This window comes from Glycine max, chromosome 18, assembly GCF_000004515.6.
Source record: "Glycine max cultivar Williams 82 chromosome 18, Glycine_max_v4.0, whole genome shotgun sequence".
Classification (NCBI taxonomy): domain Eukaryota; kingdom Viridiplantae; phylum Streptophyta; class Magnoliopsida; order Fabales; family Fabaceae; genus Glycine; species Glycine max.
Window position 1 is genome coordinate 1979032 of NC_038254.2, and position 25611 is coordinate 2004642.

A 25611-nucleotide genomic window follows, 5' to 3' on the forward strand; every position below is an offset into this window, starting at 1 on the left:
TATTAAGTTTAGCTTAACATGAGTGAGGTCATATTCATCCCCTATCTTATTGTTTATCCACATCTCTAGGTAAGTAGAACAATTAGATGGATGTATTTGATCAAGGGCTTGAAAATCCCCAAGATCGAATTGTTTCCTTGCAAAACTATATTAAGGTGGGTTTGTATTAAAGGAGGCTTTGAATCCTAAAGCCATGGAGTGGACCAATGAGAAATGCCATGATTTTCACTCTACAAGTTCTAAATTTAGCTCCATTATGCTCCCTATGCTTTGAGGTTACTTCTGTTGGATGAGAAATCGCAGCTTTTCTTTTCTCCTTCCTATCTATATTAAAAAGAAAAAAGAAACTTTTTTTTTACATAAAAAGAAATCCTTTGAAATATAGAGATGTGATTTAAAACATAAGGTATACTAACAATAAAAAATCAATGATTGAAACTACGATAAAATACACAAACATAAATAATAAATTATAGTTAAAATTGTAACTGTTAATTTTCGTATTAATAATTATAACCACACTCTATCTCTAAGAATTCACCACCCCTTATTTTAGAATAGATAAATATATTTTTAAGAAGAAAAAAAAAAAATCGGTGACAATGGCACCTCATGCTTATAATCATAAAACACAAACCTCTTATTTTTGGGTCTTTACCGATTCATCAATATATGTATTAATCAATTACATCAAGCAACAGCTTAGAATAAAAGAAACAAAGAAGGCATTTGATTTAAATATGCAAAGGATAATCACACATAGCACTAGCTGCAGATTACATATTATACACAATTAAAACCTAGACAAACAAACCCAACAAAATAATAGGATTGAAGGCTAAATTAGTTTCACTATATGCTACAGCTAAATTATACATCCATACAGAAAAGACAACATTTGCTGGTTGAAGTCAGTCTAAAATTATCCTTGGGGGAAGGTGTACACCAGCAGCTTGCTCAGGACACGTAAAAAGTTTTACAATAGAACTAGCAGTGAGGTTGTACCTTCTCTGTACTTCTGTAAATCCTTCACATAGAACTTCCTCCACCCAGTTCTCCACCTCCCTATCCCGGTCTGAAACATATTGAGCTGCAAGAAATTGGTCCATGACTTCTGTCTGGATCTGCAATGCACACTCGGATCCAAGAATTTTGTTGAAGTTACTTCTGATCACTTTCAACACTCTATCCGCAAGTGCTTCAAAATCATAAGGTTTAAAAACAACTGTTTCATCAACCAGATCACACAAATCTTGCAACCAAAGGTTTTGGTTCTCAGTTGAGACATGATCAGAGTTTCCATCATTTGTTTGTTTCTGTTCATTCTCTTCTGCTGGGAGATTCAAATCTAACAGCCAATTTGATGTTGTATGTGCCCTTTTAGCTGTATCAGAGAGAAAATGCAGATCATGAAATTTATCGTCACCAATCAACTTTCGTTTGTTTAGGATATTTAGATTAGGAACCGCATGTATTGAATTGTTAGTTACACTGATGCTTTGGCTTCTGATGTCTCCAATCACATGTTCAACTTTTATCTTGATACCTCCCCCTTTTGCCCTCAGTATTCTTTCCTCAGAATAGTTGGAAGGTTCCCCTCTTGGCATCAAACTATTTTGGTAATCTGAGAAAGAAAAAACAAACATTGTATTGTTTACACTAACTTCTCGTCCATGTGAGTCTGAAATTTTTCCTGTCTTGATGGCTAGAGACAAACTATTTTGAGCTAGAATATCTGCCTTTTCTACATTTTCAAGGAAAACCACAGACAGGGGTTTCTTGCAACACTCCCCTACAATAAAATCAAGGGCAGTCTTCCCTCTGAATTTCACATCGCATCCTTTCATTTCTTCAGAACTTAGATCCACAAAAATAAAGCTTTCACGGCTACCATACAATAGCTCAGCTAGAGAAACAGCAATTTTCTTTTTACCAAGTCTATCAGATCCAACAAAATTCATCCAGATGTCCCCAGGCTGATTTGGTCCACGGTGTTTAACCCTCTTTGTTGGGCTGCAAACAATTGTTTTGATGATAGCCCGTAAAGCTTCATCTTGCCAGGTTACCTCCTTGGAAAGAACTTCAAAAAGAATTTTGGGATTTTTTGCATCAACTTGTCCACAATAGTCAAAACTTAAGCAGGATGAAGACTGGGATGAATGCTTCAAGATATTCCCATCAGCCAAATTAAAGTTTTGAGAAAATCGACTTGGGATTTCCTTTGGAGGCTCCATTGTATATTGAACAGCGGGTTTCTTCAATTTATTGCTGGTAGGAGAAGAGTATATTCCTAACCCAAGATCTGTGGTTACAGAAGTTACAGATGTGGGAGACATTTGACTACCATCACACACACTTGAATTGGACATGTTGCATGATCTTTGGTCACCTGACTCGTGATCTTCCACTTTCTGGAACATCTCAGCAAGTTTTGAATTATATTTCTCCTGCTTTGCCATGAAAACTGCAGGAAAAGGACTACTTGATTGTGATGTAGGCATCATTTGCATGCCAACAGGTACACGGGAGTTGAGATTGATGTATTCACTAGGTGATTTGCTGCTGCAATTGTCAGTATCTTCCTTTTTCTTTTCAGCACCACAATGAAACCCCACAACAGTTGGAAAAGTAATTGCATCTCGCTGGTGCAGATGCTGGGATAACTTGTCAAAGTTCTTATGCAGTGACCCAGATTCACTACTATCGAGCAAAACACCATTATCTTTGGTCTGCACTGAATGAAAGAAAAGTGGTTTTTACACAAACAAAACAAAAAGGACTCCATCGATAAAGTATAAATCAACTCCAGATTATTTACAATACAATCAACAGAACTAAAGTTACATTCACAAATGATCTGCAAGGATGTCTTGTAGGAAATGCTTTCCAATTCGCTGTTTTTGCATTAATTGCTATTTCATTTATTTTATTGATTAGTGTACCTGTTGTATTTGCTTCTCCTGAAGGTTGGTCGAATAACAAAAATGTTGTATTTTCCGGTACATCATTATGGATTGGATTAGTGTTTCTCATGGGTATTCTTAATTCTCTCATTTCTTGAAGCTCTATTTATTCTAGATAAAAAACGAAATGACCCCTCCCCACAATTCTTTCGGATTGTCAAGCACATTAAAAGGTTGGTTTTTGAAGTGCTAACTTATCAATTACCAATACAAAACGAGCAAATAGAAAAGATTATAATGCAATATGGTTACGGTTGCTAATGCAAGCCATTTGATTTTACAGGTACAATCAATCAGTAAACATATGACAACTTGTTTAGTCTCATTTCCGGTTCCTGTGCAAAAAAAGAATTATCAATTCCCTAAAAAGGCAAGGAGCAACCCAATTAAAACATTTGATCAGTGAAATATTTTTAAAAAATTTACTCACCACAACAGTAGAGCAAAATTTGTTATTGTTTATAGTATAACTTGTCATATTGCATCTTTGAAACAAAAAACAACAGTTCATTTTTTGTTGATCAGCTGTTAAGACCACACGTCCCGACAAATTAAGAGTCAGCAAAAGAAGTTTTAAAGCCTTTGAAACATTAGTTTTAAGTACACGTTACTAGACTAACCAGTTACTTTAAACAAAGAAAAGCTTGTAATTTCAAGAATTGCACAAGCTTATTCTTTACTACAACTGTGCACAAGTATTTTTTAGCGGGATAAAGGAAAAAACTACCATCAAAATACACAGTACAAATAGGTCCATTTCCCCAATCAAGCTTGTTCATAACTTTTTTCGAAAGTGTTGCTCATAACTTATGTCCACCGGCCATAGCATGACCTTAAATCTAGTTTGTTTTAATTTTCTCCTTTTTGGGGTTGGTAAATAGCCGCATTCAATTGAAAAATTGCTCAACTTTACAGTCTATACAAACAAATATATAATATAATAATAAATTGAATTGTTGTATCTGAATGCTACACACCTTAACATTCAACCCCTTTGTTGAGCCAAATTCTGCAATCTGCAACCACGGAGGCAAGTTAGATTGATGCGGATCAGCAGCTGAAGAAGCAGAAAACCTTTCCTTGGACGAAGCAAGGACTTCATGTTCACACCTTTCCCCACCACACTGGTGACAGTGGGGAACACAATAAAACGAGCCACTCAGTGGAGCTTTCAAATCAGACTGTGACGAAAAGAAGCCACCAAACGGTACAAATGAATCCATTAAGCTGTAAAACAAAAAATTACAGTTTAGACAAAGATCCAGTGTCCACTTCGTCATTCAAAAACAATAAAATCACCATAACATAACACTAACACCCCTTACTTTTAGTACACAAAACCCAAACCCAACTATGTGCTTTAAAATGTCAGCAATGTTAAAAACACTTTTTTTTGTTACACATAACAGAAGGAATATCTTGTTTGTCAGACTAATCTCTTTCAAGGAATCTGAAGACACTCAAACGCGAGTTACCAGCTCTCAACCAGATTTTTTTCCATACACAAGTTAGGATTCAAACCCTTTACCAGCTACTTGAGATTTGAATCCATCATAACTCGAATGAACCACTTGTTAGTGCATGTTAAAAACACTTAATTCAAATTAACAAGGCTTATCCTACGAAAAATAATAAATTAATAAATAAAAAAGTTAACACACTTAAACTCGAAGGAGATAAAAGATACATCCAGTTGTTGGGAAAAGGGTGAAAGGAAGGAAGAAAGTTTGCGGATTGAAATCCTCCAACTAACATTTCTAACAACCTAAAAAAAAAATATTAAAAATTTAAAAAGTAATAAACATAAGCACATAAACGACACCAAAGTTCACGAAATGGAATTATTATAATATTTAAAAAGCGTGTTTTACCTGGACCTGGGACGGTGATAGGATTCGGAAAGAGGCTTAACAGAGGTAATAGGCAGAAGCTGCAAATCCCAATCTTTCTCTATAGAAGGAAACTTCCCCACGAAATTCAAGTAATTATCGTAACTAGCAGCAGCACCCATCAACCAAAACTTGTCATAATGAACCTGCAACAACTTCGCTAATTCTCCAACCACACCCCTCAAACTCTGTCCCTCACCACCACCTTCTTCATCGTCGCTCACAAAACCCTTCAAGTCCCCGAAACTCACCACAACACCGGGCCCCACACACTGCTCCGCCAAATTCCCAATCTCCCTCACGCGCCTCCCCACCACCTCCGCGTCCCCACTCGCCACCTCCTCCGCAATGCAAACCACGCGCAGCCCCGACAATTCCACCGGCAGAGCCCCTTCTCTCCGTTTCTCCACTGCCTCGGCAAAGCCACGCAGAGCGTCGCTCGCACACGCGCCGAGAAGCAGCGGATTCTTCCCCCTGCTCCGGACCAGAACCTCCCCGATTCGCCGGAAATTCTCTCCTCCGCCGCCGCCGTCCTCGTCACCACCGCCGAAAAAGAAGGGGAACCTTCGCGGCGGCTCGGATAAGTTGCAGAGGAAAATCGGCGGGCCGCGGGGGCGGAGAGGGCGGAGGATGGCGAGCTTAATATCGGAGCTTCGAAAACCGGCTTCGGCGAAAACGCGACTCACCACGGGGTCGTCCAGGATTGACAAGATCAAATGCTGAAGCTCTACTTTGACAGAAGAAACAGAAAACGGTTGCTGCTGAGTTTGGTGGTGAGGGTAAAAGTGGAAGTTATCGGGGTGGCGGCGTTGGTTGGCTTGAGAGCGTTTTATTGCGGCCATGAGAGAGTTCGAGATGGGAGGGTCGTGGTCGGAGGAGGCGTGGTTGTGAGAGGACGGGGCGCGGTCGAGGGAGACGGAGAGGCAGAGGTCGAGGGCCTTGAACTGGAGGCGTGGGGAGTACGCGCAGTTTCGGGCGCGGGAGCAGGCGTCGCGGAGGAGGGGGAGGGAGAGGAGGGCGGAGACGGCGTGGAGCGACGTCGTTTGGGCGTGGCCGCGGCGGCGAGCGACGGAGACGGCCTCGTCGAGGGCGCGGGCGGCGTCGGGGGTTAGGCATTGGCGCGCGGCTGCCACGGGCGTCGGCATGGGGAGTGAGGCTGAGGGGCGCGGGTGGGTGGAGTTTCCTTATTCAGGAAAAACATTAACGGCTGCCTTTTTATTTTGGGCAAGTAAGAAATTTCGAAAAGGAGTTTTGTGGGGACTCCTAATTTTGCGTTTTGCTTGCGGCCTCTCTATAAATAAACACACTGCAACCTGCTTGCATCTACTATAAATTACTACATAACAAATTTCTCACTTATATTTTGTTCTAACCGTATTTAATTAACTAAAGACTTAATTAGTTGTTGATTAAGAAACAACAATTTATTCATTTTTCTTCACAAATATTTTTTACAATTAATTATATTCAAGATATTATCTGACGAGGAGTATGGATTCCATACATTTTTTGTTATATTCACGAGGATATTTAGTTACTTTTTAATTTTTTTATTAGTTGAAAAATATGTTTAATTATTCGATAAATAAATTTTTTAGTATCTTATTGTGTTTTTTTAAAACATTATTTGAAGTAATGTTTTTTAAAATCTTAGTTTTTAATTTTTATATTTTTTTATTTTATTCATTAATATATTTATTAAAATCCTAATTATCCTTTTAAAATAAATCATAATTTTATTATTTTTTATTTATTTTATATTTTTAACTACAGTTAATTTTTTCAAACATTTAAAATTTGATAAGTTAATTTTTAGTTATAAACTAGCTTTTCAGCTTTTAGCGAGCTGATCTAATTAAATTATAAGTATTTAAAAAAATTATCTATTAAAGTTACATAAATGATAAAAATAATAATTTTTTACCTTAAATAGAAAAGATTAAAAAGAAAATTTAATAAATATTTAAGAACGAAAAGTAAATAAATATAAAAATTATAAGTTAAAAATTAGTGTTTTGACAAACATTAGTTCAATTAACTTTTAAAAAAATATTAAAAATTATTAAAAGAATTATTTATCAAACATACAAATAAACTTTTAGACTAATAAAAAAATTAAAATTTAATTAAAATATTTTACCAAACACACTATTAACTTTAAAATGAATGATTAGTATTTTTCTATGTCCCAATATCCTAGGTAGAGCCATATAATATCAACAGTAAATTACTTCCTATATTTTCAACACACTTACATTTTTAGCAACTATAAATAAATAAAATTATCTAATTATGTTAGAATAATCTCTTATTATAGTCAATTTGTGTTCTCAATGATGACAAGTGAATGTGATCAAACCGTTCAGTTGGGTTAGGTTGGATTGCATGTGGGAAAAAAAAATTCTTCAACAAATATGACATCCAACTTGAATAATTTAGGTGGTGTTTTGTTTAAATATTAATTTTTTATTTTTTGAAAATGATTTTTATTTTAAAAATTTTAAGATTTAGAAAATATATATCTAAAATAAAATATTCTAAGCTCACATTGTGTTTTTACTTTTTCACAAAAGCCTGAAAATGTTTTCAGAGGAAATATTTTCAAAATTTTAAACAAACTTATTCTTATTCTTATTTTCTGTTTTATTTAAAAATAAAATAGTAAACATTCAAACTAAGTACCACCTTGCATAATTCCTTTAAGTATGATTTTCTCCTATAAATATGACATCCAAATTGAATAATTTACATTTATATTGATGAAGATTTTCTTTTTATCTACCTTTTTATTTTTAGTTTCAAAATTATTAGATCATATATTATATAATATTATTCAATAGATGTAGCTCAAGCTCAGTCGATAACATACGTTAAATATATAAGATTATAAAATATTAATATATCTTACATCTTTAGAAAAGAACAATCAGTTTAAGTGTGTTTAAGTGTGATTTAGTCTTGAACAGTTGATTAATCCATAGTCTATCAAAAGGGTCAAAATTTGTGACAATATCTCATGGTCTTATCAAAAATTAAATGTTCTAATTAGAGTGATTAAAAAAATATTATATAATAAATTTTAAGAAATATTATATAGTATTATCGTTACTATTATACCACTACAAATTATGTTATAATATATAAAAATATATTGTATTATAACAGTATTATATAATGTAATAAAATAATACATTAGAATAGTATTAAACAATGTAATATTTTATAATTCATTTTTTCTACCTATTTTTTGTCTTAGTTTATTCGTCTTTTTTTTTCTTTTTGCCTGTGAATGAATTTTTTCCACCCATTTTCAGTGTGTTTCATGCTTTTTCGAAAAATTATTTTATTCATTTGAATTATTTTTCCCAACCATTTATTACTTGTTCGTATAAGGTTTTTGGCCAATTATTTTGTCTATTTGCATACTTTTTTTTATTCATGTGAATGATTGTTCCTCTTATTTTCCCTATCTATTTGCATGGATTTTGCCGTGCTTATTTAAATGAGTTTTTCACTAATCCAAAAATAATAACATTTTTCACTAATCCTTTCCTCTCATTTACATGGATTTTGTTCTCTCAATTATCTAAACAAACTCATATCATATATAGCTTCCATATGTCATCACACGTTAAGATGAGATCCTCATGCAGTTCCAATTTCCAAACATTGATAATGCTGGTAAACATATTATTCGTAGATACATATATAACTCACTTTATACTACTTACAAACTAAGATTTTGGGGTATAAATTGCACAGTAAAAATGCACTAACTCGTTTACTAATGGATATTGGCAAAATATAAAATATGATGCATAATATGGCGGGACCTAAAGAAGATTGTGCAATTCATTGCATGTTGAGAAATGCGCACATATATATTCTCTCTATTTCAATTAATATGTATGTGTACACTATTATGTATGAATTATGATGTATGGTATAGATCGAAGAGACGAGGTGAGATTTTTATTGGGGCACATAGTTGAGTGAGATTTTTATTGAATCTCTTTGTTTTGGTGTTTTTGGAATTGGGTGAGGGTGGAGTTGAGTATCAAAGTGTCTGCGTCGTCGTCTTCATCATGATCATGTTTATGGTTGCTTTTCTTTTCTGAGAGAAAAAAAAAAAAAAAAGAGAGAGATGCTGCGTCCACTTACTTTCTGTGGGCCAACTACCACAGTCATCCTCATTATCTCATTACGTCGTCTGTGTAACTCTGATTTTTTTTTTTATTCCTTCAAGTATAGTTTCATTAAGTTTTAGTCTTTAAAAAAAAAACTTATTAGTTTTTATTATTTTCTGAAATAATATGTACCGCTACTAAGTAATTACGCGATAAACATTATTATTGAGTAATCTGGCGAGTTTCCCATTCTTAAATTCAACTCACTTAAAACTATTCCTTGCTATATATATTAAGAGTGGTGAATAAATCCATCATTTAAGCACTGAGATGCTTTTTTTTACTGTTGCCCCCACTGACTTACCATTTGCGTTTACTGAGAGATAATCACATTTTTTTTTGGAAGTGCATATAATTGATTCAACTCGCGGTCCAAAAGATTTTTATTTTTTTAATCCAGCAGTTAAGTTTATTATTACCCACTAATCCAATACCGAAAGTCAAATCAACACTTTCATAAAAAAATGTTTGAAGTAAGATAATGCTTTCTTATTTTTATATTAAGAAAAATTATTATTGTCCCCTAATTTATTCAACCAGTAAGCATGTTTATTTTTTTAAATAAGATTTTAAATTTAAAAATTATGTGTGAAAGAATTTTCACAAAAAATTAATCTTATACATGTTTTTTACTTAAATAAATTTATTTCTATAAAAAATTACTTATCATCCCAGATAAAAATTATTACGTCAAATTATCAATTTTAGTAATGATTTATTATGAGATTTTATATCGCTTATTAATTTGGTAACCTTACATTATATTTTAAATTATGCAAACTTGACTACAAACACATAGCAATCCGTCCGAGAATCTCCCAAATTATAGATAATAGATTATTCATCGAGTCAAATGTTAGCCAGCGTTACACTGGTCAGAGATCCAAGTCAATGTGTAACTTTTGAGAGTGGAGAGTAAAGTAAGAGTGAGATGGGAAAATAATTATTATGACCAGTTTATTTTGTTTTATTTTTAATTTATGAAATTATCTTTTTTTAATTTGTTTTTGGTATAAATATTAGAAAATAAAAATGTATTTATTTTTGTAGAGACAAATATCTCCAATTAGAGATAATTCTAAATAATTTTATTCAACTCAACTAAAACTACTGTAAATAATAAAGTTATTATTTTTAAATTTTGAATACCATTGGATATTTAGAATTTGAACATGAAACTCCCAATTAAATTAAATTAATTTTTCGTCAATTATGTTTTATAAATTAAAAGTAAAAATAGAAAAAATTGTAATAATACTTACTACAAAATGAGTTATGCTAAAAAAACGATGTTAACAATTATTAAATAATACTAATTTTCTGAAAATCAAGATTAACAAAGTAGATTTATTAACAAAAATGTTATCACACATTTATTAACATCAGTTGTCATGTTAATTGGGCAATATTAAATACATATTTTTAAAAGTGTGTGATATTCATATAATCTTTTATAGATTTTTATTCTGCAAAACTATTTGTATTATTTAATCTATATTTATTTTTGTCACGTTGAAGTAATGTATAAAGTATTTTAAGAATTAACGATATGAAAATATGAGTTGATGAATAAAATTAAAAGAAAAGGAGAAAGGGTCAAAGGTCCCTTCAACAAGCATCATTCATCACTGCTTTTCCACGTGGCCTGAAGAAGCATCCCCTATCAGCATCAGGTTGCTTTTTTACATTTCTTTCCCACTTTAGGTAAAAAAAGCTATGGATTTGACGTCCATTTTGTTGTTACCTTGTGTGTTCGCTTTGCCAACGTTTTCAATTACTTTTCTTTTCTTTTCCTTTTTTTTAAATCACTCCAAATACCAAACACCCTCTCCAATTTTGGGACCTCCCCTCCATAATACAATTATAGTGATATGAACTTGCTTCCACAACCCTACCCTGCTGGCTGCTGCTACATATTCTTCCATTCCTCACTCCTTTTTTTATCATAGTCCTATCTGGGTTTAAAATTCCCACCTGGTAATTTAGACTATTTAATGACAAAAGTAGCATTACATCAATCTCTGTTACCTTTTTCCTTGTTATTAATTATTTTGTTTTAATTAATCTTGTTATGTTTGTAATTGAATTTGAGTAGATGCATTCACATAATAAATAGTTTTTATACTTCTATTCGATTATAAATTATGATGTAAGATACATTTATTGAATTTTTTAATAAATATCTTAAAAAAGATATCAAGTGCATGATTGGTTTCACATGCATACGTGTTTTTAGATAAATTTTTATATGTTTAATTTTTTGTTAAAATATAGATTATAGTTATAGAATTGATTTTAGATTAATAAAATTTTGAATAAATTTTAGGTTGAATGAAAAAAAAATTGTTAAATTTTGCTATTAATTTTCTTTCTAGTGGAAAAAGACTTTGTATGTATTAACAATTTAATATTATTTTATATTTTTATTCAACCACAAATTATTATTTTTGATAAATTTATTGACTTTTATAAAATTACTTTAAAAATATGCAAATAATAATACGTAATGTAATAAACATATTTCACAGTCGGTATATCACTGTCAAATTCTTCTTTTTAAGTAAATAAAAAATTAAATATAAATCATATTACTTCAAAATTATTTTTGTAAAATGAATTTGATTCAAAATTATGACAATGTGTGAAAATTAAAGTCATTGAATTTTATGGCAATTGCTTCATTTAAAAATAAAAATAAAATGAAGTAGTATTATCTTATTAGCTATTAAGGACGAGTTTAGTTAATTAAAGTATATGTAAGTTTGATTGGATGAATTAATTAAACACATGCAACACAAATCTATCATGTTGAATGTCGTTTGTTTTTACTTTCGTTTTCCTTTTTGCACATGTCCACTAAAGATTAATTCAGCTGGAGGTGCATGCATGTTTAGAGAACTGCAAAATAAATGGGAACATACAGCTAATAATGTTCAACCAGATGAGGGAAACCGCGATGGGATTGACAGCAATCAGATGAAATGTTGAGCGTGAGAGAGAAAGAAGAGCAGCATAGGATTCGTAGGACAGTGTTTGATAACGAGAGGGAGATTGATTTCAGAAATGAAGACAAGCCAAAAGATCCAAGTGTCATGCCACAAAATAACAAGTTGAGGGGGCACAATCTCGCATTAATGGTTTACCAACAGATCATACAATTTTCTTCTTCCAACCAATAACATTTCAAACATCAAATTAGTGATAAGTGTCTCTGCTATTTATCTTCCCCAGTTAATCATTTTCTCGTTGAGCCAGTCTCGAAATTGTGTTATTACTTATCAGAGACTGTATGTCTCACCAAGTCAAAACGTTGTAGTATGTTGTGGATTGCTTAATTTTAGGCATCACAATAAAAATCGACTATGTAGGTATCAATTCGATCCTATTTTAAGTTTGATGGAAAAAAAAATCTATTTTGACAAGTTTTACCGAGTTGGAGAAGCAAACTTTTTGCCCCGCTCCCATACCCGTTCGTTATATATATTTTTATATTATTAATAACATAATTATATATTTATATATAATTCTATTATATATATTATGTGTAATTGTTAATTATATAGTTATGTAATTTCGTATTTTAGTTTTTTATAATTATTAAAAATACAAAATAATTATTTTAATAGCTAAATAAATAATTTTATAATTGTAATACTAATTATAAAAAAATTAAAAATAATGCATGTAACTAAAAATATAATTTAACTCTTAAATATGTTTATATTATTTATTCTTTATTAAATTATATATATATATATTGATTGAATTAAAATATAATTAATAATTTAATCTATAATTTATTTAAAGTATATGAATAAATATTATTATTTAAAAATGTGAGATGAATTTTTTGAGGGTTTTCTCGAATCCAATAGAATTCGATGAAGATGAGATTGAATTTTATTTTTTCATCCCACCTTTAATAAATCCAAAATTAAACCCACTTTACCTTTTAGAAGGATGGAGATGAAGATAAGCAAACCCACTTTCAACCCATCCCTTTGTTATCTCTAGTTGCTTTAGGCTAAGTTGTTGGTAAAGGGTCTATAAAGGTCTATGCAAATAATTGTATGGTAGTAACATGAATAGTCATTTTCACACATGACATCAATATTGATATTTAATTTTGTTTGCAGTCATGTACCCACGTAAAATTTGGAGCTATTTAGGTTATTGATAAAGAATTTCGTTATTTGAACAACAATTATATTATATAAGTACTTTTATCTTCCACTTTTATTTTTTAATTTTTTTTCGTACACATGCATATTAAAAATATAATTAAACTAAATTTAGGAGACATTTTTCATTGTCACTTTTTAATGTACACGAAATATTTTTTCTTGTTAAAATTAAACCTTCTAGGTCTTTTGTTATTTTGAGTCAAGTTATTGAAAAATAAAAATAGCAAAAGCTACATACAAGTGGTTTCATAATGATATATATATGAATTGTCGTTTTCATAAAAGTTATTAATATTGATATATCAATTTTATCATTTTCATAATTACATCTTTTTTATACTCCCATGAAATAGGGAAATATGGAAACGATCGAGTTACATATTTTTAGGAAAAAAATGTTTCATGTCTATATAGCATTTTTTTGTGTGGGAAAGAATATAATATTTTGTTCCTAATTAATGGAAAATGAGTTAAAATCTCAAAAGTTGGCTTTCACTCTACAGCATGGTCGGCAACTAATTTCCTTGTCAACTGAAATCTTCCCAAAGAATTAGTTACTTTTTTTTTTATACTAAAAATAAGACGATGCATCTACCTACAACATATGGGTCAGCAACTGCCCCAACTCCTTTAATTTTGAGTGAAAATCTATCAAAATTGTTCTTCTTTTAATAAATAAAAATATAGGTGTGAGGATTAATAGATATTTGCTACTCAAGTCTATATTGACATTGACTACTCTTCAAAGTAAAAGTAAATATTGGTGCCCTGGCAAGAAGCACCCACTAAATTCTTTTAATAAAGCAATAAACCCAATACCCTTTTTCTCCTGTAATTTTTTTCATACTAAATAGCAAGCCCGTATTTGAATTTTGGAATTTTGTGTATTAGTAAGTATATTGTATGTCCATTGTCAAATTGATTAGCCCGTACAATCCTACTTTTTTTTTTTTCAAACAGTACAAACACACATGTAGTGTTAAGTTCTTTAATCATACCACCACTATACTCCAAAATGTTTCATATCCTTGTTTGTTTTTTTATTTTTATTTATTTTTTATTTCATACGAAAAGGTTAGCTTTTAAAATGCTAATAAAAGAATAGAGAACCCAATGCTTCTACTTGTTTATTTTTTTTTATCTTATTAGCAGGACAATAATTAGAAAATATAATTAACTAAGGCTATTGATCATCGATCCCTTTCTACTTTGCTAGTAAATTCAATATTCAATAATAAGATTAATTAAATAGACTATCCCACTTCGAAGAATATTTCTTTAATTCAAAAGCTAGCCTCTTAATGAAGTTAACTTCTAGTGCTTAATATTCTAAGTATGTTTGACTATTTGCTAATTGATAATTTGGCATCATGAAGATCGACATGTGTCCACTTCCAATATACTTTGCGTTCAAAGTATAAAAATTAGTTAAATTACCATGAGGGTTATCATTTGATTATTATCATCACGTACGAGATTTTTTCTTATCCATGCTAGCTATCTACTATCACAATCACTATTGTCCACTAACGGGGCACTATATTTTCTGCCCTGGATAAATAAAAAGGTCACAAGCTACGTGTATCAATTTGCGTCCACAAATACTTTTGCTCTGTTTAATGATACATACACACATGACATGGAAAAACAAGCTATATTATAGAGTTTCGTACAAGCTTCTTGGCACTGTCATTTTCGTGGCATCTGAGGGGACCAAAAAGACATACATTCTTTGTCCCACCGAATATAACTCGCTGAGATTTTCTGGGGAAACAAACGATCTGCATAATTTTCTGATGAAGAAAGTTAAAAGGAAGAGAATCTGCAGTTGGAAGATCTCTCAGCTCACGAATCTCTAATGTTGATGGCTTGCTTTTCACACTAACACTAAAGTTCGTGTGTGTTTGTGATCAATTAATTAATGTTGAGTTTTAATCAATGGAGTATCAGTTTATATATATTTATGACAGCAGCACTAAACTTTAAGAAAATATATACCACTGAATTGTACAATCAATCAGCATGACGGCATCTGTATATGATGCAAATGATAGTACAATTTATTTATTTTATATTAAAAATGATTTCTGATTAACTAATATTATAAAGAACTTTTATACTAATGTATTTCTATTAAACTATTTTTAATAATGTCTTAAAGTTTCAAAAACATTTTCGACCATTCAGTTTGAATGATTCTTTTTAGAAAATAAACTGAGTATTTTAACTATACATGTTACTGCTACATTGGTTTATAAAGATGTTCAATTATAGCAAAGGTAGAATATTTGTTGGATATTTTGAGAGTGTTTAATTTAAAAGTTCTTTTTGATATTTTGAATTTCATGCATATTTCTAATTGCTTTTAATAGAGAATACATTCGTCCCTGCCAAAAAAAAAAATATAAGAGTGTCCAGAATTGAATCAAATTGTTTTAAGTCATCAACCCAATTAAAAAAACACAACAAGAAATCAATCAATTGACAATCGAAAAATCCGAAAATAAAAAACCATATTTTTATTGTACTTTGTTTCAGGTTTTGGTTCCTATTATTAAAAACTAAACCAAACAAAATTCCTAGGTCCCACCTTTAACATACCTATATTATATTGATTTATAGCATTATCTTCTTGAAGTATCTTAAACTTTTGATAATGATAATTTGTGATTCTATGTGTGTTGGATATGTTGGTTAAGTTAAAGTATGAGTTAACGACACTAAGAGTATATGACTAGTTGGCTATAAATAATTTATAATATATTTTCTTATAAGAGATTTGTAATGAAATACATAATTTTGGGTGTTCTTTTATTATTCTATTATTTTTTAGGAGTAACTTATGTAAATATTGTTTTTAAAAAGTTAATATTTACTCAATTCTTGACGTTAATTATGGAGAAGCCATATGTATGTGACCTATTTCAAGAGTGAGCATAAATATCTGTTTAGGATTTCAATTGTTCATTTGTTCTGGAGTTTTGAATGTTAATTATATGCTTGTGTTGGTGAGATTCAATGTTAAAATGTAGTTTTCATCCGTTTGTTTATCCATTTATATGCGTGTTTATTCACTGTCTCCCTTATGTTTTTTAATCAAAGCTTCTGCAGAAGTATCCCACCTGAAAGGTAAAAAGAATAGTGCTTGCTACCAGTACCAGTATCCTAGTTGTGCTTGCTACCGGTGCTTGTCTACCTTTTCAACTTAATCATATTATAGTATAGCTCTAGCTAGTTTTGCAGTTTATTATTTACTGTAGTCTACCCTTTTATTGTAAAGATTTCTACGTTGAAAATTTTGTAGTGAATGATACAAATATAATGAATATATGATGAAACTTAGAAAAGGCTTGAGATTTATTGGACAAAATATAGATGCAGTTTCACAAATATTTTTAGTGTTATTTTTTTCAATCAGAATGAAAGTATTTTGATAATATGCATAATAAAGGTTTAAGTTTTCTTTTAAATGTCAACTTGAATTATTGAGGTGAAATTTTAATTTTGATTGAAAAATTGTATTTTAAGTTTTGTCTTTTTCTTGAAAACACAGTGCAATTTATATTGTTATTTTCATTTCTGTGTTCTTCTAAGTTCTAAACCCAATTTCAAAGGGGAGAATCTGCAACTGAACCAAATGATTAAACTAAAAAAACAAGCTAGAAAAGAAAAGTAAAGAAAAAAAGAGATTGTTTTACTAGTCCCCTCCTATGTAGTTGAAACCAGTCTGCTGTTCCATTCCTAAGTTACTTTTCATATAAAGATGTGATAATATTTGACTTTCACCTTCTTGATGGCCCATGGACCACTTCTTATTAGTGGCTAGTGCGCATGAATTGTATTCTTAAGTCCTTTGTCCCCTTTCTTCTATTATGCCTTTTCCCAGCTGCACTTTCTGCTTTATTTTTAATCAATTCCATTCCTTTTCGTATATAAGTTTTCTCCCTGCTGACATTTATTCTTCCATATGAAAAAGTTGTTTGAATCCTCTATGATGTGTCCTTTTTTATTTTTATTTTTAATTTGGGTATCTCTTTTACATTAAATTGAAAAATTCTTTATTCACCAAAAGGGAAGGGGGGATGCATAGGTGTATACAGATGTTGGATGTTTACTAGGGTTATATTAGATACTCATATGGCTGTTCATCTTAAAAAAAGAAATCCAAAGTCAGAGTTCTAAGCCACTTGTCAATTGTCATAACCCAAAATTCTTCCTTCCCAACTGTAATATTCGACTATACTTTTCTAAAAGCTATAATCATAACGCATTTTAGCCTTTACTCCAATCCTACTTTGTTACTTCCACATTGTTAATGGCAATCAGTTGAACCTATATATAAACCACCACTAAAGAAGTGCTTTTTTTTTTTTCCTTCCTAATTTTATTTTAATGTACTATGAAAGCTATCTATCCGAATTATTCCTTTTAGAAAAGTGAAAAAAATTCCAATATAAGATTTTGTATATTTTATAATATTTATAAAAATAACTGTTTTATGGCCACTTTAATATGGTTACATAAAAAGTAAATAAAACATTTCGATACACGTTTTTCTTTTTCTTTTTTATTATGATTAATTAATTTGTATAATTATTATTTTGACCCGATTTGAGGAAATTTCATTATAACGATCAAGTGACCAGCAAATTTCTTTTTGTGTCCATATCAGTTACGTGGAGCGAATATTTTTCTGCAAAAAAATGAGTAGCTGCATTCCAAAAGAATAATACGTCAGTGAATGATATGCAGATTTAATAGAATCAAATGATATAAATAATTGACTATACATGCTTTATAAAAGAAATGAAAGTTGTATAGTGATTCTACTATGGGTTCCTTATTAATTTCTGCATATTGAACCAAAGCATCAATTGTATATATATGACAAATTATATATTATTATTTTAAATCGACAGAATTAAAATTTTAAAGAATTGTAACACTACTTTTATTTAGAAATAAATGAAAATTTCAAGATGCATAAAATTATATAAATATCTAAATACACTTATCCGCACATTTTTTCTTCGTAATTTTTTAGTTCAGTAACTTGATATAAAATTTCCACAGTAATATAGTTTAATTTACAGAACTAAAGCAAACTAGTTTATGAAAGATGTTTTTTTTTTATTGGTGAAAAACTAAAAACTAGATTATAAATTATATATAAAATACAGTATACTTATTAAGCAACGACAAAGACAGACTTTGACGTTTCGGCCGCACTAAGGATTTTCTATATATTTTGAACGTGATGTGCTATAGGTTTACCTTTTCGTGGCAATACATTCACCAGAAAGTGGGGTAGGCCACAGATGCAAATGGAAGCCACTGTTGCTGCCTCAATTCAACAATCCTAACTGAACAGAAAGCAAAGCAGCTTATTATATTAAGTGTTTGTTCAGTTCATAGTTCATTAGACTTGTTACATAAAGTGTAACTATTTTAGTTAATGTTAGTATTCCATACATAAAAGTAACAGCTTTGATTATCACCTGTTGAAAAATTTAATTAATTGATCTATTTTTAGTAGTGTTTTTTTTCATAAAATTCAAACAGAAGATCTTATTTAAAAAAAATTGAATTCGATTTCACTTAATAATTTGACGGGTAATACATATATATTCCCAATTTCAATAATGGCGTGTTTGATTATTTTATTTTAATAACCCCTAATTAAATTGAATTAAGGATGCAATATTTATAGTCAATGTTCTACTACATTCATACGTGTCCCCTCACAAAGAAAGAGAGAAAGAAATTAAACTAAAATCTAATCGTCACACAGAATCGGAAATCTTATCAACGGAAGCAATTCGTACCAAGAAAACATTAATGTTACAAAAAGTGAAGATTGGTCTATTCTAAGGCCAACAACCATACAAAATGAAATCAAATTGCTTATGCTAAATGAATCCTTGCTGATTGTAATTGCAAGGGTGGAGTTAAAGTGACCACGAATATATTCAAAAACACTCTCACTTGAAGGATTGAATAATCTCACTCACTCCTTGAGCACCATAGCACAACATGCTTGTCGCATAAAGGGCTAGTGAGATAGGACTACACTCCTTCTCTCTCAAAATTTTAATTTGCTTTTCCTGAAAACATGTTCTGATATGCTTCAACCATATCTTGAAATGAGATCATTACTTTCTTAGGATTAACAGTGATTCATAATGAAGGGGGTTGATGCCAAGGCATGCAAGTCCAATATTTAGTTTTATTTTTTTTTTGCAAAAAGTGGATCCCCTACTGGTGACATGACCCTGAAATGAGCACCAAAAGAAGTTGAACAAGGTGAAGAGAGCAAGACATGACACCAATATCAATAATTTGAGAAGGGCACCAGACAGGGGCCACCCCCTTCAGCAGAACAATCAGCCCACAATCCGTACATTATTAAGCCTTACAGAAGGGGGCCTCCAATACTTGCATAATTGTTGTGCAACACCTATGTTTACTTTGCAGTCCAATTTTTTTTTAAAAATAAGAATCTTGATTTATTTGACAAAATTACTTTTGGTTAGTAGAAGTGAAAATCAAACATTCATTTAATTAGCTAGTAGTATCTTCCATGCATGTTTCTTTTGCTCATGTAGGATCCAAGTGTTTATAGTGCTTTTTGTCCCCACAGTGATCACCACTTTACAATATAATCACTAAAGTTGAACAACATAAAAAAAAAATTAGTAGGAGAGAGAGAATGTTGTTGCGTCCCTTCTCTTTGTGAGGATTCCTATTCTTTGGTATGTGTGGGATTGTGCCCCAGTAGAAGGATGTGATCCATGAACTGTGGAAAAAGTTTTTCTTTATCAAGTAAAGAAGAAAAATATGAATGGGGGATAAAAGGAGAACGTCAAAAATATAAATTAAAACCACTCTTGCTTTTCCTTCATGGCTTAAATATTTTTTTTACTATAATACGTTTCTTTTGTGTGTGTGGGTCAAAAGTTTTTTTCTTTTTCCTTTATTTTATAATTGAATTTGTTCTCTGTGTCTTTATTAGTTGTAAGGAAGATCGTGTTAGAAATATAAGTAAGGATTTATAAATTTTCATAGAGCTTAGTTTTAAGATAGTTTTTTTAGGTAAGTCCAGTTTTTTTTTTCTGCAAAATCAATTTTAGGCAAGTCTTAAGATAGTTAAAGCTTGACAAACGTGAGTTTTTAAATTAGCAATCGGGACTTTGATCATCCTCAAATTATTTTTTCACTATATTTAGATTTGCACACACAAAAAAGGAGAGAATTTATTCTTTGTCTAATTTCAACGCTAATCTTTTTTTATTTTTATTTCCACAAGAAGTTTGCTAAAGATAAGGGAAATGTAAAATGCTGTTTTTTTTTCTTTTTTTTTTTAATCTTCTTTATTATTTTGAATCTAAATTTGGAGAAAAGACATACACACTGGCTAAAAAATAACCTAGCTACCATTCATTCTTTTGAGAGACCCGCATCAAATAGGATATTAATCTAATAGGTTCGTTCTTTATGTAGTTTAATTTTTAGTTCACCTGTAGGAGTCAATTAGATCTATTTAATAGGGTTTGTTTCTTTTAAAAAAATAGTAAATTAGCATTTTGCAAGGAGAAGTAAATGTGGTAAAGTGGATTGATTCACACTCACCTCTCCAAAGGCAAAAATGGGACAAGGATAGATTGACCATTTTTTTTTTGTTTAAAACGGATAAGAAATCCTAATCCATCCTTAAAGGATAATCCCATTTAAAAAATTAAAACTAATAACATGAAAAAGAAAAATAATATGATTCTTAGAAAATGCTCAACAGAATGAGATGTAGAGCCTCTTAATTTGTTTAATTTTTTTTTGAAAACTCTCTTCTGTTATTTTTTTAAAAAAAACTTTATTTAATAAAGTTACTTTTTGAAGACTGTTTTCAAAATAAATACCTATTTTCTAATTTATAAACAAAAAACTATAATATTGCTTCATTTTTTCGTATTTCTATTATTTATAAACAAAAATCTAGAATATTGCTTCATTTTTTTTTCATATTTCCATTCTAATTTATAAAGAAAAAACTAGAATATTTCTTTATTTTATTCATATTTCTATTATTTATTTATAAACAAAAATCTAGAATACTGCTTCATTTTTTTCATATTTCTATTATTTATTTATATTCTTCTTTGTACTTTTGCATATTCTTCTTTCACTAACTCTTTAAAAACAGTTTTAAAAAATCATTTTTTGAAAACTTAAAAATGAAAACATAATCATATGCACATGTTTGTGTTGAGAATTTTGAAGGACTTTTGAAATTAAGAAAGAAAAAAGAAAAAATTGTTTCGACAACTCAATCCACCCTACCACGCAACCCACCTATATCACAACTTGTGAGTTGTGTGAGAGGGGATGTGGATAAGTTACTATATATATGTAATTCAACTTTCAAGATATAATATGTGTATTAGACGGGATAGTTGAGTTAATTCTTTTTGTCATCTCTAGAAATTAGAGAAAAGTATTTTCATATACAATATTGGACTGTTTCAAATAAAAGTGTATTCTAAAAAGAATAATTGCAAGGAAACAACTAGTTCAAAATCAATTTTTTTTATAATTTTAAATAATGCAAACTAATTCTTGTTGGTTAAATTTGTTCGTTAACTAAAATGATAGGAACTAATTTTAAATTATTTTTCAGAATCCAAATATTAAAAAAAAATTGTATTATTTAAAAACATAGGATAATTTTTCCAAACAATTTAAATTGTAAAATTAGAATTGAATTTGAAGAAAAATTGTAAGGATTAAATAAATTATGTAAATGTGTAATGTTTAAATGTATAAAATTTAAATATAGATAGAAATTAAAATACACACAATGCATTTGTTTATAGTCATCTAATAATAAATTTCCATATAATTGAACATTATTAACTTTTTTAATAAATATTTAAAAAATATATTTAGGCTTGTTCCTATTTGTGAGTGTAAAAATCTCCATAATAACATTGAATTAAAATTAAACTCTTTTAAAATTATATTAGATGAATTAAATCAAAATTTACATTTACATAGTTAAAAATCTTAATTCAAATATTTGAAGTCATGCTTTAGCTCATTTAATTTTAATCAAAATCAATTCTCAACCAAGTGATTGAGTGCATGTTGAGTTTAATTACTTATTTTGAGAAAATAATTTTTGAAGTTCTTTAGGAAAATAATAATAATAATATTCTTTTTAATAAATCAAATCCAAGATGTACTTGTACTTTTTATATAAATAATAACAGGTCATGGTGATATATATACTTCCTTTTTTTTTAATCAACACGTACTTCTATGCCACAAACAAATATGATGTTTATAATTTCATGTGTATTATGGTATTTGTATAAATGAGTTTCGGTAAAAAACAATAACCAATATTAGTTGGAGACCCTGAGTCTAAATAAGGCGAGTACTTCCTTTCAACAAGGTTTATTTATATTTAAAATCAGAATCTTGAATCACTTAATTTAGGAACACAGTTTTATTACCACTTATGTTAATTATGACTAATTTTGTAATTTAGGCTTAATCCATGTAATTTAGCATTTTTTTCATCTTAGATCTTGTATTTTTTTTTCATTTTTAATTTTTATAAAATATGTTTGTTTTCATGTTAAATTATTTTAGATAACATTTTCAACTATACTAGAAAAGTCTTTTAAACAGTAAAAAATGTTATCTAAAACAAATACATTTTGAAATAACTAAAATAAATTAATTTTAAGAATAAAAATATAAAAAATGTTAAATTACACGAAGGAAAAAAATATTGAAGTGTATAATTGAATTTAGAAATTGATGTGTATAAATAAATATAAAGGTGTAAGATGTATTTGGCAATGTTGTGGAAATGAAATAGTGGATTGGCAGAGAGAGAAAAGGTGAAACAGCGAAATGGGGTCGTAATATGGCCTACTTGCTTAGCCCTGCTGGTGCGCTTCCTATGTCTTTCCATAAATAGGAAGTTTCCGTTTGTTGTGAAATATCTTTCTGGAGGACCCTGTTCCCTCTTTTCATTTCTTTCAGTCACATATTCAAAACCAAGGGCTTTTCTTAACTAGTATATTATTAATATTTTAGGTCCTCAGGTTAAGAAATTATAAATTTAAAATATAAAAAATGTAACATTTATTATTAACAGTATATTCTTATTATAATTTTTAGTAATAAATTATTTATTAATTCTTTAATAATTATATATATATATATATATATATATATATATATATATATATATATATATATCAGTTAAATTAGTTTTGGTATTATAAAAAAGTAAATATATTCCCCAAATTAGTATTAAAAGTTGGTTTAAGTCCTAACATTACAAAAACAGTCAGTTTAAGAATTATACAAATTAGAAATTGACTGATACACACTAAAGTTAGGGATCAAAATAATTTATAGTTATTATTATTAACAATCAAATTCTCAAATCTTTAATATTAAGTGTCAAAAATGATAAGTAGTTACTAAATTTAAAGATTAATACACCGAAAAAATGGAAGATTAAAATAATTGAAATTATAATTTTAAAGGTGAATTTAATAATTTTCATTCTATTAATTTTTTTTTAGCAAATTTTGATTTTTTTTCCAATTATTTTTAAGACAAAAACATGAATTAATATGCAATGTTGGTCCTAACCTTACAACCTACTTATAAATTAAAAGTATTCTTTAGTTTTTATATAAATTAAAATTACATAAGTAGTGCATATTTTTTCTATAAGTACCAAGGATATTCTATATTTTTTTAATATTTTAAGTTAAATATTTGATTATAAATATCACGTGATTTTCTTTATTTTTAATTAATTTTTAAATATGTAATAATTATAGTTAAATATTTTATTTCTTAGAACAACTAAGAGTTCTTATTTAATAAGTTTTTTTTTTCTGTATATATTATTTTAGCTCAACAATAGGAATAATTTGAAAATTATTATAACGTTTTATGATATCATCAATTATGTCACGTTGATCGTTCTCATTTTTCCCTTTCACTTATAATCCTTTACGAGGTTTTAGTTTTTACTATAAATTTAAGTTTCTTCGTTATTTCCAATTTCATTTTTCTTTTTCCTTATGATTCTAAAGAGAAAGCCTTGCATCAGTGCTTCTGCAACGCTACTGTATTCACTCCTATCATCAAAACTTTGTTTGACTTTTTCATGATAGCAGTATATAATTATATATGCAATTGTCTCTCTTCCTTGTTTTTGTTCTCTTATCGTTTTCGATAGAGAAACTATATTATAAATAAATTTTACATAAAAATATATAAAAGAGTGAGATTTTTTTAAAACGGATAAAAGAGTGAGATAAAAAGAGAAGACAGAAAATTTGTGACAAGATAATTAATGTAATGAGAAAACTTAAAAAAACAAAATATTTTTCTCATATAAATAATAAAACTCTTTTCTTTATGTGTGAAACTTATTCTACGAAAAAAGTAAAAGAAATTGCTATATTATATTTGTACAGCAATAATAAAACTCACACCAAGGTTGCTATAGGGAGGGTCCAGGAACACCACGACCACGAGGTTTGCCAAAAAATATCCACACTCCCACTGGAAATAAAATTCCTAATCACCATAAGCACATTTCGATACACAAATCATTAATCCAAATAATACTGTATTTAATCTCTTTAAATGAAAATTTAGATTTGAGTGTTGTAGATAAAAAAATGTGATTAGAATAAAAAAATAATTAGTTAAGTTCTTTAATAAAGATTAATAATCAATAATATCGAGAAATTGTGTAATATTTTTCTTCCACAACAAATTTCCCAGAATGTGTAGTAAAAGTGAGACTCGACCAAATTTTATAAATTTTCTGTCATTTCATAGTTTGACCACAACCAAACCAACTAACGAAGGGTAAGTGATGGGTGCCAAGTCCAACCCCCGATACTGAAAGACTTAATCCTTTTTGCATTGAAAGACTTATTCCTAAAGTTAGGACAGTGACTGGGCTAGGGAAAATAGGACCAAGCGTGTTCATAGATATTGATTGTTAAGGTTTCCTTTGGATTATCTCAGATAGTTGAGGTTACCTCTTTTCGTTTTGGTCTATCTATTTAAGCTTTTTATAGTTATAGTTTGTGGTTTAAGTGTGTCCTCATATGGGCCTATGATTGGGCCCAAGCGTAATCACTGTTCCACTTTGAGAAACATAAAGGGCGAAATAAATAATTGAGATACTTGAGTTGAGTTTCACATCGTTAAGGCCCAAAATTGTTTCAGAACCAAAAGCACAAAAACAATGAAACAAAATGCAAAAGAAGTTTATTTGGGAGTCCAAGTCCAATAATGAATAATCAAGAGTTAACTTGCCGCAAAAATTGAAACCATCTTCTAT

General features: G+C 29.6%; 1 protein-coding gene across 1 annotated transcript; it reads right to left on the reverse strand.

Moving 5' to 3' along the window:
• Window positions 1-708: 708 nt before the first annotated feature.
• LOC100786125 (protein SMAX1-LIKE 8) lies at window positions 709-6170 on the reverse strand. The gene is made up of 3 exons (XM_041012011.1): window positions 4835-6170; window positions 3941-4190; window positions 709-2729 (listed from the first exon to the last, which is right to left on the reverse strand). Exons 1-3 carry the CDS (start codon window positions 5995-5997, stop codon window positions 912-914), a joined length of 3231 nt encoding a protein of 1076 aa, XP_040867945.1. The 5' UTR covers window positions 5998-6170; the 3' UTR covers window positions 709-911.
• Between the last annotated feature and the right edge of the window lie 19441 nt (window positions 6171-25611).